Source organism: Thunnus maccoyii, chromosome 3 (assembly GCF_910596095.1).
Source record: "Thunnus maccoyii chromosome 3, fThuMac1.1, whole genome shotgun sequence".
NCBI classification, from domain to species: domain Eukaryota; kingdom Metazoa; phylum Chordata; class Actinopteri; order Scombriformes; family Scombridae; genus Thunnus; species Thunnus maccoyii.
In genome coordinates, this window is record NC_056535.1 from 3,342,141 (window position 1) to 3,359,975 (window position 17,835).

Here is a 17,835-nt window from a genome sequence, read left to right on the forward strand (position 1 = left end):
TTTGAATACGTGTTAGGGTTTAAGGGCCGACAAAGATACTACACTGTAGAGGTCTTCACCAAGATTCAAGTTTGGCTGAGTCCAAATTATGTTAAGCCTTATCAAGCAGGGTAGGGCCCCTTTGTATTGCCGCAGGTCCCGGGTCTATATGTGAATGTCATATTGAAGTGGAATTCGCTATCAGCTGAAATCATGTGGCACATCTCCTTCATCAGAGGAGAAAATGTTTTGAGGCGAGATGGAGAGTGAAAACTGTGAAGGTAAAATGATGTTGTTGCTCTTGCTGCTCTTTCCATCAGCCACTGGTTGTTTGTGTCCTGTCTTGCCTCTATTGTTGTTGTCTCTCTGTTTTGATTGACACTCTTTATGGATCAGGTTTACTCAGATTGGAAAAATTATGTTAGGTCCAAAATGTTGGGCCCCATGAAGACCTCTACAGCACTGAGACCAGAGGAAGTGTGTTAGGACAGATTAAACTGCTTGTGTTTCCTCCTACTTGTACCAGTACTGGTTTCCGATGCCGGCAGAGAAGACTGTAAGATCATATTCTCTACTGAGAAGACAATATGATGCAAGTTGAAGAAAGGCTCTCCTCTCTCCTCTTTAGCAGTAAAGCTTGACAAATCTATTTTTGAAATATATTTCAAACCTTCAAATATAATTACTTTGAGTTTTTAAAAAATCCTCATCCTGGCCTGATAATGTATGATACATCTATCTAGTGTTGCACTGGTGTCATACTCAACAGGTTGAATCCTACGCTGACCTCATTACTGCCTGTGATACTGTGCCAAGTAACATTAGATATAAAAGCAGGTGACATGGATCTGTTCATTAGAATTATGTGTTATGAACATGCATGTCTTCCTAACTTGCATTGCTTACTCCCATAATGAAAAAGAATACATAAAAGGGGAAAAAGGCAATAGTTCCTAAAGGATAAGTGAATTGACAGACAAGATGATTGCAGCTCTTGCGGACTTTAGTTTGAGAGGTAACAGCACAATTTGTTCCAATGTTCCACTGTTTCACCTGTTGATACATTTCCCCATTATCCTGCAGAGACAGAGAGTGAGAGAGCGGGGGATGAGAAAGGTAGACGTGTATGTGATGAGAGAGAATGGGAAATAGATGGAGAAAACAAGAGGGATGGACATTGAGACAGGCAGGAGGACAGACGGAGAGTATTCCAGCAGACAGGAAGTCAGATAGACAGAGAGAGAGACAATTTGCCATTTTGCCTCCTCTCACCCTCAGGCCAGACTGAGAGTGTGAGCCAATCAAACAGTGAGTCAGACAGCAGGTCTTCCTTCTCCCTGCTGGGATTCTAGCATTACCTGCAAAACACACACGCACACACACACCATCCAGTGCAGAACAAAAACACTCTATTATACAACACTGTTTTATGTGGACTATTTTATAAGAAGACTGTGCTGGCAGGGAAAGACTCATTGCATGCATTGGCTATTTAGTGTACATCACTATCCATATACTGAACAACCTGCAGAGAACTATCAGAGTACTATATTATACTATATTATTGTATTTAAAGTATTTGAAAATGTGTGTGGAGAGTTGTACAACTGTATCTCAATCTGTGTGTGTGTAATCAGATTTGTGAATGTGTAAAAGTATCTCTAAATGCATACTTTGCAAGATTTGTGGATGTGTACAGAAATCTGCACGTGTACTCGGGAATCCACGTGTATGTAATCCGATTTGTAAATGTGCAAAAATCATGTGTATAAAGACAGCCAATTGAGAGGCGTGTCTGAGTTGTAATTGATGACTTGTCTGTATTTCCAGCTTTTGGAGCAAAATGCTTTTTTACTACTTTTCAGCCATTAATATCTGGTTACAGATTTGGAGATTTTTTTTTTTACACGTTTACAAATCGGATTACGTACACTTGGATTCTGAGTACACATTTGCAGATTCCTGTACACATTCACAAATCTCAGTACACATTTAGAGATACTTTTACACATTCACAAATCTGATTATGCACCCACGGATTGAGATACAGTTACACAACTCTCCACACAAATTTGAAAATAATTTAGCTACAATAATATCCCCATATATCTGGTGGTTGTACAATTACCTGCAGAGCATGCTCAAGCTGATCTGAATGATAACTCATTTGTGAATTAGTAGTTAACATCTTCAGAGTAAAGAACCATTGCAAGGTATGATTCAAAGAAGGAAAAAAGCTCCCTTTAAACATAGGTACAGTAACATTGTGCTCAGACCGACAAGAGTAGTGCGTGATCAAAGGCAGCCCGCTCTTTTTGATGGTACTGCATTGTTTCTGCAGGGGTGCTGACACAGAAGTCAGTAAAGTTGAACCTGGCAAAACTTGGCAGCAACATAATGCAGTACCATTCAGTACTGTGTTCACCAATCAACATGGTCACATTCCTCATTGCAGAGGTTGATCCACAGTGAACCAATGCGACATTGACTCCCTTAAAATATAAAATGTCTCATCACTATTTACCTTACCTCCCACTTTTTCGTCTGTTCCATTTCTTATTTTGAACACACAGGATTTCAGACGCTGGTCAGTGGTTTTATACTGGCAGCTTTACTCTAAACCTCTTGGTTACACACACAGGGGTTAAGATCAGTTAACTTAACCCTTGTGTGTATGTGTTTGTGTCTTTGTGTGTGTTATAATGTTAGATGTGCTGAAGAGGTGACTGACGGCTCCCAGTACTTTGTGCTGCTGATGATCACAGACGGCGTCATCTCAGACATGGCTCAGACCAAAGAGGCTGTGGTCAATGTGAGTATCCACAACACTGCACACAAAACTAAATCGTGTGTATTGAAACCACAGGAACTGAAGTCGCATGAACTTAAGTTGTAAACTTTAATGAAAAAAGAACAGTTATAGAAAGCTACATTATGTAACATTTTTATGCTAAACATTGCAGGATTATAACAGAGGACTCTATCAACCCCAGATTTCAATTTATTTGCCCAAACAAAATTTTAGTATGGCAACTAGTAGATAGAAATTTCCTCTTGCAGATGGAACCTTTTATGGTTATCCTTAAAGATCCCCTCCATATATGTTTTAATGACTCCACATGAATGCTAATATTGCTCTGTGTCTGTTGGATCTGTAAACAGGCAACTGTTTGCTAACATGTTAGCCATGACAGCTTTATAAGGTGATAATATGTCAATGTTGTGTTTACAATTTGTTATGCTGCCTCCAAATGGCAAAAAGCAAAAAAAAAAACCTCAACACTGCTGCTTTAAACTATCAGTTGAAGAGCAAAGGATTGACAGGGAATCTCTGGTCAATTCAGTACACAGCAAACTACCCTGAGTAAAACGTTTGACAGAAATTTTTTTTTTTTTTTTAGATTGAACATTAACTGACAAGTCTGAATCAGGAGAGAGGTTCACCAAAAAATTTGGTATATGAGTGCTTTTTCCAAACCTAGATATGTTCCAAAAAACCACACCTGAGTCCACATATAAGAGGTGGTCTTGGATCAGATCCAGGTTAATTGTGGTATCAGTTTGTGCCTTGTCAGAACTAAATCTATGCCTGCATAGGCAGAAAATTTGTGTGTGCATTGTCAGACAACAGGAGAGATAAGATGCCACACTGATGTATGAGCAGAGAATAAGATTCATGGTTGATAGAAGAGGTGAGCTTGTTTTCCACTTCTTTGCAGTCTGATTGGATGCATTCAGTCATGCTCATAGAGTTTCACCCACTCATACCTGTATATATTTCTTCGACAGCTGCAAACACCTATGACACTATGACTGGACTATGAAAGCAGACAGTGGATTACAATAACAAAGATTCAGAGGTTTCATTTGTCACATGCATATTCAGTATGTGCAGTGAAATGCAAGGTGACATACTCTTAAGGGCTGTGCTAGAAAGCTAGTGTGCAATAAAGAATAACAATTACAGTAAGAATAAAAATAAGCAATAAACAGTTGAAAGGAGGGCATTGAACTATGGACTCTTTGGAAACGGTTTAAATGCATTTTATTCTAATAGGAGCCAAATATACTCTGGCATGTATACATACAGTATGATCATACATGTTATGCACAGTATGTGCTTTTGAGTAGGGGAATAGTAGCCTGCCTCACACCCCTCCTCTCTCCACAGGCAGCGGCCCTGCCCATGTCCATCATCATAGTAGGAGTGGGCCCTGCTGAATTTGATGGTAAGTGTGCGTGTGTGCGTGTGTGTGCTCGTGCACGTGGTCATGTTGGTCAGGTTAGAGCTGAGGGATACATTTCAGACATGTCATCTGTTCAGTAAATGCAGTCGAGGAGAGAAGCAGTTTCTTTGTTGTCATCCATGATGCTCCGTTGTGAAAATGATTTATATATACAGGAAGATTGTAAATTTCAGCCCATTTAATGCCTCTCGAAGCTTCCATGGCATACATATGTAAATCCTCTATTTATTCTGCTCACCCACTCCCACTTACATGCCTGTAACATAAGTCAGAAGAGACTGAAAATGTCAGTCACAGTAATGCAAAATAGAAAAACATCTCAGTGGAAAACCCAACCTGTTATTACTGAATAGCAAATAGGTACCAGCTTGAACAGTCCAGATTACATTAAAGTCATATCAGAAAATTAAAATCCAAATGGAAACCACAGTAAGTTGTTTCTTTGTCAATGTTTTTTAATGTCTTGCTCATAGTTTTTTATTACTCAAGAAGAAAATGGGGATATATCAGAAGTGCACCTTTTTGTCTTAGACGGCTGAAGGGGCGCGTCAGTGTGTGTGTTTGATTGACGACAGCTAGAAAGGCATGTTGGTGTGTGTGTTTGCTTGACAGTAGCTGGAGTGGCGTGTCAATGTGTGTGTTTGATTGACAGTAGCTAGAGTTGCGTGTCGGTGTGTGTGTTTGATTGACGGTAGCTGGAGGGGCGTGTCGGTGTGTGTGTTTGATTGACAGTAGCTGGAGGGGCATGTCAGTGTGTATTTGATTGACAGTAGCTGGAGGGGCGTGTCAGTGTGTATGTTTGATTGACGGTAGCTGGAGGGGCGTGTCAGTGTGTATGTTTGATTGACGGTAGCTGGAGAGGTGTGTCGGTGTGTGTTTGATTGACAGTAGCTGGAGGGGTGTGTTGTTGTGTATTTGATTGACAGTAGCTGGAGGGGCGTGTCAGTGTGTATGTTTGATTGACAGTAGCTGGAGAGGTGTGTCGGTGTGTGTTTGATTGACAATAGCTGGAGGGGCGTGTTGTTGTGTTTTTGATTGACAGTAACTGGAGGGGTGTGTTGTTGTGTGTTTGATTGACAGTAGCTGGAGGGGTGTGTTGTTGTGTGTTTGATTGACAGTAGCTGGAGAGGCGTGTCAGTGTGTATGTTTGATTGACGGAAGCTGGAGGGGTGTGTTGTTGTGTGTTTGATTGACGGTAGCTGGAGAGGTGTGTCGGTGTGTGTGTTTGATTGACAGTAGCTGGAGGGGCGTGTCAGTGTGTATGTTTGATTGACGGTAGCTGGAGGGGTGTGTTGTTGTGTGTTTGATTAACAGTAGCTGGAGGGGCGTGTCAGTGTGTATGTTTGATTGACGGTAGCTGGAGAGGTGTGTCGGTGTGTGTTTGATTGACAGTAGCTGGAGAGGTGTGTCGGTGTGTGTTTGATTGACAGTAGCTGGAGAGGTGTGTCGGTGTGTGTTTGATTGACAGTAGCTGGAGGGGTGTGTTGTTGTGTGTTTGATTGACGGTAGCTGGAGGGGTGTGTCACTGTGTATTTGATTGACAGTAGCTGGAGGGGCGTGTCAGTGTGTATGTTTGATTGACAGTAGCTGGAGAGGTGTGTCAGTGTGTATGTTTGATTGACAGTAGCTGGAGAGGTGTTTCGGTGTGTATGTTTGATTGACAGTAGCTGGAGAGGTGTGTCGGTGTGTGTTTGATTGACAGTAGCTGGAGGGGCGTGTTGTTGTGTATTTGATTGACAGTAGCTGGAGGGGCGTGTCAGTGTGTATGTTTGATTGACAGTAGCTGGAGAGGTGTGTCGGTGTGTGTTTGATTGACAATAGCTGGAGGGGCGTGTTGTTGTGTTTTTGATTGACAGTAGCTGGAGGGGCGTGTCCGTGTGTATATTTGATCGACAGTAGCTGGAGGGGCGTGTCAGTGTGTGTGTGTTTGATTGACAGTAGCTGGAGGGGCGTGTCAGTGTGTGTGTGTTTGATTGACGGTAGCTGGATGGGCATGTCAGTGTGTATGTTTGATTGACAGTAACTGGAGGGGTGTGTTGTTGTGTGTTTGATTGACAGTAGCTGGAGGGGTGTGTTGTTGTGTGTTTGATTGACAGTAGCTGGAGAGGCGTGTCAGTGTGTATGTTTGATTGACGGAAGCTGGAGGGGTGTGTTGTTGTGTGTTTGATTGACGGTAGCTGGAGAGGTGTGTCGGTGTGTGTGTTTGATTGACAGTAGCTGGAGGGGCGTGTCAGTGTGTATGTTTGATTGACAGTAGCTGGAGGGGTGTGTTGTTGTGTGTTTGATTGACAGTAGCTGGAGGGGCGTGTCAGTGTGTATGTTTGATTGACGGTAGCTGGAGAGGTGTGTCGGTGTGTGTTTGATTGACAGTAGCTGGAGAGGTGTGTCGGTGTGTGTTTGATTGACAGTAGCTGGAGGGGTGTGTTGTTGTGTGTTTGATTGACGGTAGCTGGAGGGGTGTGTCACTGTGTATTTGATTGACAGTAGCTGGAGGGGCGTGTCAGTGTGTATGTTTGATTGACAGTAGCTGGAGAGGTGTGTCAGTGTGTATGTTTGATTGACAGTAGCTGGAGAGGTGTTTCGGTGTGTATGTTTGATTGACAGTAGCTGGAGAGGTGTGTCAGTGTGTATGTTTGATTGACAGTAGCTGGAGAGGTGTGTCGGTGTGTGTTTGATTGACAGTAGCTGGAGGGGCGTGTTGTTGTGTATTTGATTGACAGTAGCTGGAGGGGCGTGTCAGTGTGTATGTTTGATTGACAGTAGCTGGAGAGGTGTGTCGGTGTGTGTTTGATTGACAGTAGCTGGAGGGGCGTGTTGTTGTGTGTTTGATTGACAGTAGCTGGAGGGGCGTGTCCGTGTGTATGTTTGATTGACAGTAGCTGGAGAGGTGTGTCAGTGTGTGTGTTTGATTGACAGTAGCTGGAGGGGCGTGTCAGTGTGTGTGTTTGATTGACGGTAGCTGGAGGGAGGTGTCAGTGTGTATGTTTGATTGACAGTAACTGGAGGGGTGTGTTGTTGTGTGTTTGATTGACAGTAGCTGGAGGGGTGTGTTGTTGTGTGTTTGATTGACAGTAGCTGGAGAGGCGTGTCAGTGTGTATGTTTGATTGACGGAAGCTGGAGGGGTGTGTTGTTGTGTGTTTGATTGACGGTAGCTGGAGAGGTGTGTCGGTGTGTGTGTTTGATTGACAGTAGCTGGAGGGGCGTGTCAGTGTGTATGTTTGATTGACAGTAGCTGGAGGGGTGTGTTGTTGTGTGTTTGATTGACAGTAGCTGGAGGGGCGTGTCAGTGTGTATGTTTGATTGACGGTAGCTGGAGAGGTGTGTCGGTGTGTGTTTGATTGACAGTAGCTGGAGAGGTGTGTCGGTGTGTGTTTGATTGACAGTAGCTGGAGGGGTGTGTTGTTGTGTGTTTGATTGACGGTAGCTGGAGGGGTGTGTCACTGTGTATTTGATTGACAGTAGCTGGAGGGGCGTGTCAGTGTGTATGTTTGATTGACAGTAGCTGGAGAGGTGTGTCAGTGTGTATGTTTGATTGACAGTAGCTGGAGAGGTGTTTCGGTGTGTATGTTTGATTGACAGTAGCTGGAGAGGTGTGTCAGTGTGTATGTTTGATTGACAGTAGCTGGAGAGGTGTGTCGGTGTGTGTTTGATTGACAGTAGCTGGAGGGGCGTGTTGTTGTGTATTTGATTGACAGTAGCTGGAGGGGCGTGTCAGTGTGTATGTTTGATTGACAGTAGCTGGAGAGGTGTGTCGGTGTGTGTTTGATTGACAGTAGCTGGAGGGGCGTGTTGTTGTGTGTTTGATTGACAGTAGCTGGAGGGGCGTGTCCGTGTGTATGTTTGATTGACAGTAGCTGGAGAGGTGTGTCAGTGTGTGTGTTTGATTGACAGTAGCTGGAGGGGCGTGTCAGTGTGTGTGTTTGATTGACGGTAGCTGGAGGGACGTGTCAGTGTGTATGTTTGATTGACGGTAGCTGGATGGGCATGTCAGTGTGTGTGTTTGATTGACGGTAGCTGGAGGGGCGTGTCAGTGTGTGTGTTTGATTGACGGTAGCTGGAGGGACGTGTCAGTGTGTATGTTTGATTGACGGTAGCTGGATGGGCATGTCAGTGTGTATGTTTGATTGACAGTAACTGGAGGGGCGTGTCGGTGTGTATTTGATTGACGGTAGCTAGAGGGGCGTGTCAGTGTGTGTGTGTTTGATTGACAGTAGCTGGAGGGGCGTGTCAGTGTGTATGTTTGATCGACAGTAGCTGGAGGGGCGTGTCAGTGTGTGTGTGTTTGATTGACAGTAGCTGGAGGGGCGTGTCAGTGTGTGTGTGTTTGATTGACGGTAGCTGGATGGGCATGTCAGTGTGTATGTTTGATTGACAGTAGCTGGAGAGGTGTGTCGGTGTGTGTTTGATTGACAGTAGCTGGAGGGGCGTGTTGTTGTGTGTTTGATTGACAGTAGCTGGAGGGGCGTGTCCGTGTGTATTTTTGATTGACAGTTGCTGGAGAGGTGTGTCAGTGTGTGTGTTTGATTGACAGCAGCTGGAGGGACGTGTCAGTGTGTATGTTTGATTGACGGTAGCTGGATGGGCATGTCAGTGTGTGTGTTTGATTGACGGTAGCTGGAGGGGCGTGTCAGTGTGTGTGTTTGATTGACGGTAGCTGGAGGGACGTGTCAGTGTGTATGTTTGATTGACGGTAGCTGGATGGGCATGTCAGTGTGTATGTTTGATTGACAGTAACTGGAGAGGCGTGTCGGTGTGTATTTGATTGACGGTAGCTAGAGGGGCGTGTCAGTGTGTATGTTTGATTGACAGTAACTGGAGGGGCGTGTCGGTGTGTATTTGATTGACGGTAGCTAGAGGGGCGTGTTAGTGTGTATGTTTGATTGACAGTAACTGGAGGGGCGTGTCGGTGTGTGTTTGATTGATGGTAGCTGGAGAGGCGTGTCAGTGTGTATGTTTGATTGACGGTAGCTGGAGGGGCGTGTCAGTGTGTATGTTTGATTGACAGTAGCTGGAGGGGCGTGTCAGTGTGTATGTTTGATTGACAGTAACTGGAGGGGCGTGTCAGTGTGTTTGTTTGATTGACAGTAGCTGGAGGGGTGTGTTGGTGAATGTGTTTGATTGATGACAGATGGCAGGTATCAGAGTGCTGGTGTTACACCATAAAGAACGATGCAAGATTTGATTTGCTGTGTCGAAATAAGGTCTCAATCCATGTAGAAGGAAAACTAACAGTGGACTGTCAAATTAATGCAAAAAACAAAAAATATCAAATATGAATTTCTCCCTTTTGGTTTCTGATTTTTTCTCTAGGAGAAAGTGGTTTACAGATCTGATACGTATGCTGTAGCAGGAAAAAAAAACAAACATGCTAATTAATTTAAGTTGGACTTTAAAGAGAACTCATGATACATTTTGTAATTTTATAAGGATTTTTTCCTTGTACAAGCAATATTTTAATAACTAATAGCTTAATAACAGTTGATTGAAGTGTTCAATGGTGAGAACATTGACATTTGAATGGAGTTTGTGCTATTATAAATACAATGGAACTGAATGGACGTCCATAGACTTGTATTATGTAACTTGTAATAACTTAATGAAGGATTATTACCACCATTTCAGGTGCGTTAAGTTTTGGTTGTTACCTACAAATAATGATAATCTCTGCAATTACTTTAGTCACTACAGTGTTATCATAAGCGATAGAAATTATGATAAAATTATGAAAATAAGACCAAAGTTGTTTTAAAGCAGAATTATCCTTTAATGTTACCTTTTCTCTTTTGGAATTACAACACAGCAAAGATGATTTTAGTCTTAATGGACAACATCTGCTTTACTTACTTGGGAATCCTATACAAGCAAGTAAAATGAAAATGCGTGCACATACTGTGTCTATCTGATACTCAAACCTATTTACTAAATCAGTTTCCATGGTGACATGAAAGGCATTGCTTTTTGAAGAGAAAGTCTGGCTTGCTCCTTTTTGGCTTTATATAGAACAAATATTTTAACATGCCCTCTTTCACAGTAATCAGAAGTACTGTTTGTCGTTAAAAGCAAAAAATCACATTTGCAAAGGATGCGCTGCTCCAGAAAGAGACTTTCAGATTTCACAAAATGCGTGTTTTCCATCCTCATTTTGATGATAATTTGCCAAACTGTGTTCATTTGTGGCTTCAGCTGTGGCTTTATGGATGTTTTTGTATTTCCCCAAAGCTCCAGACAGTATCTTCTGTGTTTTCCGACCTTTACACCCAACTGCCAACATGTAGAGAACAGAGAACATTGCTGCAAGAAGAATGTGTAATTAACCACCAGCCAACTTTTGAATGGATTTCTAGGAAGTTTATATGATCTCCTTAGGATGAAGCCTACTGACTTTGTACCATGAGGTTGATGTTTGGTTTTGAGTGAAATATCTACTGTATGGACTTCCATGAAAATTTGTGGTGCTTAGAGAATAAATCCTAATGACTGGTGATTCCCTGACTTCTTCACACAGCTGAATATGTGTACCTGACCTCTAATGGCTTTGGTGCCACCGTGAGGCTCACATTTGTGGGTTTCATCTCCACAACTGTGGATTACCATGGAATTTGGTGCAGACATTTATGTTCTCATGGCAAGGCAAGTTTATTTGCATAGCACATTTCAACAACAAGGCAATTCAAAGTGCTTTACATAAAACATAAAAAGCATATTTTATTTTATTCTGCTATTTTATTACATTTCTAATGCTGTAATCAATGTTCTACCCTGAATTAAATTCATACAACTCAATCCTCTTTTGCACCTATTTACAGGTGCAATGTGTAGGATTTAGCCACCTGCCCCAAACATTTATTTTACTGTATTCATCCATTTCTTGCTACTGAATCCAACCCCAATAAGGAGGCTAAAAGAAGATTGTTTCATAGGAACTGATGTCTGGATCTGGATCTCTGATCTCTGGATCCTCCTAGCAGGGCAGTTTGATCTGTGCATGCTGAGACAAGTTTTTCTCCTACAGTGAGCAGCTAAATGAAAAGAGAGACTCTTCATCGTGTGCTAAGTGCTGGAATGCATAGGTGTCTTTCTGGAAGCTAATTAGCAAAATGATTTGAATTAAATTACAGATGAAGAGTGGTAAAGCAGGAAATGATTCTAGCTGAATGAATGGAGAGGCCTCGCTGGGACCTATTATTCAGTACGCAGGGCTGAGGCTGAGGGTCAGGGGTGAATGCTTGTGTTTGACAGAGAAAAAGAAATTAGAGAGCTGACGATGGAGCTGAAAGAGGATGACGGGGAGAGGCAGAGAATGGAGAGTAGAGAGTAAGAGAACAAGATGGTACATGTGTGGTGAACTTATTTATAGATTCATCCACCTCAGTAACCAAATGATCCACTGAATTCTGTGTAGAAAGAAGTTCACTTGAATCAAAAGGGAAATAAAAGTGACAAGCTTCACTGCTGTGTTTGTTGAATCATCTTTGATGTTCCTTTTACCCGCCTTCCATCAGTGCCAGTCTGGGCTCAACAAAACATTTTGCAGATTCTGTCATTCAAGTCCATATTTGATACAGAACTTGTTGATGTGTGCCTGATTTACCCTCTGTGATGCTTGAAAAGCTTCAAAAGCAGACACATTGCATAGAGAAGAGGATAAATCAAGCGTTCCTCTTGTGATTTGAAATGTATTCAGTCACTGTTACGCCCAGGTCTGCTTCCTGGTTGAGTAGACCTCCTCACATCAGTCACCCCCAGTCAGAGCCAAGCCCCTCAGTGAGCGCCATGTGGGGATCAGCCTTTTGAAATCAAAATTTATTATAACCCATTCTGTTTTACTTGTTTCATCCCCCGTCGCATCTTCTATTTTCTCTGCTCCCTCAAGCCCACGCTGTTAAAAATACATTTCACATATATTTTAGGATAATGTGCAAAAATGGTAGAAAATGTGTTTGAGTATGTGTAGCTTTCATTCAGAAAATGTTGAAAGATAACAGAAGATGAGATTAACTTTTGTTGAGCCCTGTGGGGAAGGTAAGTAGTTGAACTGAGGAATATTAAACATCAGACAACATCAAATTACAGCACACAGATGTATTACTTAGAACTATAAAAATGAAAAGTATTAGATGTGTGAATAACATCAAGACACTTCTTCTGACAGCATGTATCTGCAGACACAAGTTAATATCAATGTATCAATATGAAATGTAGCACTAAACATATTCTAATGTTTACAGTATGTCACATGTTTATTCTGTGGGATTTAGCAGTGCTATGATCTATTCAAGCTTATTTAAATTACCAATGAGGTATTTTTTTCTTAATCAGGTAATATGTTATTGAAATAAATAAATTACATCACTGGATACAGCTGGTAATATTATATAGCAGCAAATGTGGACTATCTGCTACTGAAAATAGTCATTTGCTAAAAACTACAGTGCTCAGCTGTTTTAGGAAATTACCAAGCCTTTTTCAAAGCTGGATGTGTATATTTGTGACCTGTTTTTAAAGATTAATTTCTTCAATAGGAATGAATGAGCTTGGGCCTGAGCGCTATAGACACCAGAAAGTATTTATAAAAGGACTTTTTCTGGTCTTTTCATGGGATTTGATGATAATAAGAATGATACAGAATAACCGCATTACCTTATCCTTTAATGTGATGATCCACAAACTCTTCATATCAATCCAAAACTACTTTTCCTGACACATAAGGAAGGCTGATAATGAGGCAGCTTGTAGTGTGAGAGGTCTAGTATTGGAGTGTAACTGTAAACAGACCATCTCAGACTGGAAGCCTTTGCAGGTGTCTACACAAGTTACATTACATCTGGATCTGTGAGATCTAGATCCAGATGTATCTGCAGCCTATATAGCACATCCAAATGGGACAGCCTTAACTCCAAATGGGCAGTGATTGGTTGTGCTTTGTCTGTAGCTTGTACAGACGCTCCCTCTGCCTTTGGGTTGTGCTCATGCATGTGGGCCCCCCTCTGTCAGGGACTTGTTACAGTGTACTTCACCTTTGTGTAATCTTCCACCTTTTCACTGTTGAATTTATAATTATATTTTATCAATATATCAAATTTCACTATATGAAAAAGCACAGTAAAACATTGTGTCTTCAGAGGGAGCTGTGTGAATTCTGATAAATGGCCTCAAGTGATGTCACTTGAGTCAGCATCAGTTGGGGCTGAAGACTACAATAATAATAATAATAATAATAATAATGATAATAATAATAATAACTTAATTTGTATAGCACCTTTCATACAAAAAATGTAGCTCAAAGTGCTTTACAACAAAAGAAATTACAGGCACCAAATGCTTCACATAAAAAAAGATATGAAATGAACATAAAAACATATAAATGTACATAATATGGAAAATAAAATTCTTTCGATAATGTTAATAGCATAAGATAAATAAAGTGAAAATAGAACACACAGAATGCCTACTTCAGTGGTGGTGTTATGAGACTTAAGTGAAAAAACAGAAAGTATTTTGTCACGTGTACACAATCTGTAAATCAGCTCCTAGGTCTCTGAAGCCATAAGCATAACATAATCTTCCTTTTCCCAATGGACACAGACTCACCACCATCTTGATTAACCGAAATAAGCCTATTTCAGCTTACCCCAGAACATCTTCCCATGAGTTCAACCTCACTGTGAGTCTTATCTGTGTCGGGCGCAACCCAAAGCTACCCCGGAAAAAAGTTTGAAAAGTAAAAAAAATGTTGGGGTGTGGAGTTAGAAAGATGTGAGGTTAGCAGACGTCTGTAGCTCCTCATCTCTGCTGGAGGCTAGCAGCTTCATGCTACATTAGCCGCTACTAGCATAACACACCCAAATATCCGGCCAAACTGTCAGTGGCTGAGTTGCATTGTTGGTAATGAAGGCACCGAGGTTTTGACATGAAGGAAGAATGTGTGGAATGAAAAAAAAATATCTGTGGTTCTGCTGCACCAATTTTGATCCTTTTTGTCCATCAGGAGTATAACAATGTTATAGGAGTGCAATGTTAACTGTCATCGGAGTACCCGTTAAATACAAAGAGACAGTCCAGTTTTAATGTACGCCTATTACATAATGGCTACCACTCATCCCCACCATGGTCTCATTTGTTAATGCTGATGATACTAAACTATCACTATTAATCTGAGAACTATAGGCTGATAATTAAAAATCAGTCAATACAGTTCATTGTCTATATCATCTTCTCTCTTCTCATTTTATCATTAACCATCCTTAGTCACTCTATATCGTCTCCAAACCATCTGATGTAGGTTTCCATGGATGTTTGTACTGTACACTTGTGAGTGTGGGAATGGGAATCAGAGCCAGAAGTTTGAATGTTATTTCCATATCAGTGCCTCTGAGAGTGAGTGTGTAGGCATAGTGGAGAGTCTACACACACACAAACACACACACTTGCCATGTGTTATTCAGGGCAGCAGGAGGTTTTCTATCAGGCCCTGTGTCTCAGTGGACTCCCCCCACATGTCAGGGTTTATCCATGACACCTGAATCCAGCATCACTTCATCACATTTTTTCACTTTTTTTTTTTACCACCTTCTCCCTCCATTTTTTTTATATTCTATATCTTTCCCCCCTCTTCTCTGTCCAGCCTCTTTTGATCTCCCTCTGTCCCCTCTTTCACCATCTCCTCTCTTACACAGGCATGTCAATTTATTCTTTCCCCCACTTCTCCTCTTTTCCCCTGCTGCTCCAAACCACCATCTGTCATCTCTGTGTGCCATGTGGAGCCTCACCAGTCTCCTATCAGCATCCCTTCCTAAGCATCCTTTCCTTTGCTTTGCTTTCCTTTCCTTTCCTTTCCTTTCCTTTCCTTTCCTTTCCTTTCCTTTCCTTTCCTTTCCTTTCCTGTCCTGTCCTGTCCTGTCCTGTCCTGTCCTGTCCTTCCCTTCCCTTCCTTTCCCTTCCCTTCCCTTCCTTTTCCTTTCCCCTCCCTTCCTTTTCCTTTTCCTTTTCCTTACCTTTCCTTTCAAATATGAACATGGTCCTTCTTGGGAAGGCCACAGATTGTCCTGTCCTGTACAGATTGTCCTGTACTGATTTGCTTTGTTGACCATACTGATGCAGAACTCCGATGTTTTGCTGCTCCTGTAGGATCTTTATCTTCCCTTCCTTCCTGTGGCCTTTTTAAGCACTAATGAGACTGGTTTAGAGAATAAGTTATTGTGTCTCCCTCCACTTGGAGAGCAGCAGAGAACAGCTGTGGTACTGAAGGACGACAAGCCTGTCTTTGGTCTGAACTTTTTGTTGGACTGCTGTGGGCTTGTAAGCAGCTGTACTTGTATGTTCTCCAGTCTTTTTTTGTCGATGTTGTTTTTCATGGACATTGTGTAGAGGCTTGACTATGAAGAGGAATGTCTATTATTCATGTTGATTACTTTTTTTGTTAAAAAGCTGCGTGGACATGTAGCCCATTTGGCCCTTTGGTCTGACACAAATTCAGCCTTGTGCAATAATAAAAATGGAGACCTTGTAGCATCTATAAGTGAGGATGGTCATGGTGGCTGAAGTTTCCTCTGTTTTCCTGTGAGACATAATTAATTTTGTTTACACTGGAAGTGAGTCCACTTAGCCACAAAGATAAAGTTTTTGTGTTGTTGATTTATAATGAATTCCACTAATGATAAATAGATGGTATAGAATATGAACCAAACTAACAGTGGACTGGTAGATGGCTAGATGATTACAATAACATACAATATAGGTCAGTATAGTCAGTTGTCTATGCACAAAAATACCATTTAAAATGTTTTTAAATGTATATTTATGTAGTATCACTTTATAGGCAGGAACATCCACTCTTTAAGTGCCCAATAAATATTGTAATGGTGGATCTAAATTGTTCATATAGTATTACATGTAAGATGTAAATCATGTCTCCAACCAAGACTTTAGTCCAGTTGTTTGTTGTCTGCAGCTATGGAGGAGCTGGACGGGGATGAGGTCAGAGTGTCCTCCAGGGGACGCTTTGCTGAGAGAGACATCGTCCAGGTATGTATTCTACATACACCTTGCTCTTTAATTCTCATTAGTCACAGATTTGATGTTTATCAGTGTGACCATTAAAAATCTGCATGGAGTTGATTTTGTTAATGGTTATTAATACACGGTAAAATGTGCCAAAAGCTGGGTGAACATTGCTATAGACAGCCCAGTATTCATGTTAAATTAGTGTTTTTTCCCCACTGGCCCACTTGGCCAGTAGATGAGATTTTTACTGGTTTACTGGTATTTTAACTGGCCCTGCAGCCAAAAAATGAAAATAACTTTTTTCCATAATTTTGGTGATGTATTAATTTTGGACATTTGGACATGTAAAACAGTGAAGTTACCTTTAGATTTGGTTGTTTTTCTTTAGTTATGGATATGTAATGTTGATATATTACACAAATATGCAAAATATAAAATGAGGTACATATTGGATCAGTAAATGAATGGTGTATAAATGTAGGTTTCTCCATTCTTTATGTAAAGCCAGAGAGTATGGCGTCCATATGAAGAAGAAAAGAGAATTTATGATAATAACATTTCAGTGAGTGTGGATGACCTTGATAATAAAGAGAGATAAAGAGATAAAGTGTCAAGAAGTGAGACAATGCTGAGAGATCTGCAGGATGTTCTCGTTAAGATAGAACAGTGAGAGAAAGAACATGATGACATTTGTTTGTGTGCGTGTGTTCACTCCAAGCTCCTTCTGTCTGTTTCTGCCACCTGTCTGCTACAGACATGGAGTTGAACTATAATGAATGAATGAAAAGGAGAAATGCAGAGGAGGAAAACGAAACACAAACTAAGAGCATCTCCACAGTAAATCATCTGTTGAGTGTTTGATGGTTATTTATTTGTTCTATTGAACATAACTGCTGTGAAACAATCAGAAAATAACATTTTATTTCTCTCATTCACTGCTTTGTTCTCTCTACCGCCACTTCCTCCTCTCGCTCTCTTTTAAAATGAGTCGGGAAGCCGACAGCAAAGCTTTACTTTTAACGTTATCAAATGAAGAGAAATGTCCTCCCCTCGTCCTAAACTGTACACATGATTCTGATAGGCCAATCAACTTGCCCTGCATAAACTTTTACTGGCCTCAGGCCATCAGTTATGTCAGACCCTAACCTGTGATATCATAAATTTACTGAGCCCTCTGAGAGGTGACACCCTTCTCTAACCCTGACCGAACATACATTTAAGCTGCCTTTAAATCCTACTCTCAACCAAGTAAAGAGCAGGACTGCTGTGGCTGGCCCCACTGGCTTTATAGACAGTTTCCTCTTAATGCCATGGCCCACTCAGTAGTCATGTCATCATCTCTACTTATCTAGCTCCAATAGCCTCACAAATCAGAAAACCTTTCCACACCATTCTCTGACCTAACGCAATTTTAAAGTGTTCTTGAATCCAATCCTCACCTAAGCAAAGAGCAGATTCTCAGCAGCATGACCCGGCTTTACATCTATATCGTTTCTGCTCAGGCTAAACTGCAGTGACTAGACCAACTAGCTTGCCAGGCAGCTTCATGTCAGTGCCATTCCTCACTCAGTTGTCCAAAGAAAAAGGAAAGGCTGTCCGCACACT

General features: G+C 41.4%; 1 protein-coding gene across 6 annotated transcripts in view; it reads left to right on the forward strand.

Moving 5' to 3' along the window:
- Positions 1-17,835, forward strand: part of LOC121893948 (copine-9-like) — a 165,554-nt gene that overhangs the window by 145,099 nt on the left and 2,620 nt on the right. For all 6 annotated transcript variants that reach the window (XR_006095450.1, XR_006095451.1, XR_006095452.1 and 3 more), the window contains 3 exons: positions 2,689-2,791; positions 4,151-4,208; positions 16,178-16,251. Coding sequence is in view for 3 of the 6 variants with exons in the window: in XM_042406165.1 (XP_042262099.1) it covers positions 2,689-2,791; positions 4,151-4,208; positions 16,178-16,251 (235 nt within the window). In the remaining 3 variants the exon portion in view is untranslated. The remainder of the gene's footprint in view (positions 1-2,688; positions 2,792-4,150; positions 4,209-16,177; positions 16,252-17,835) is intronic.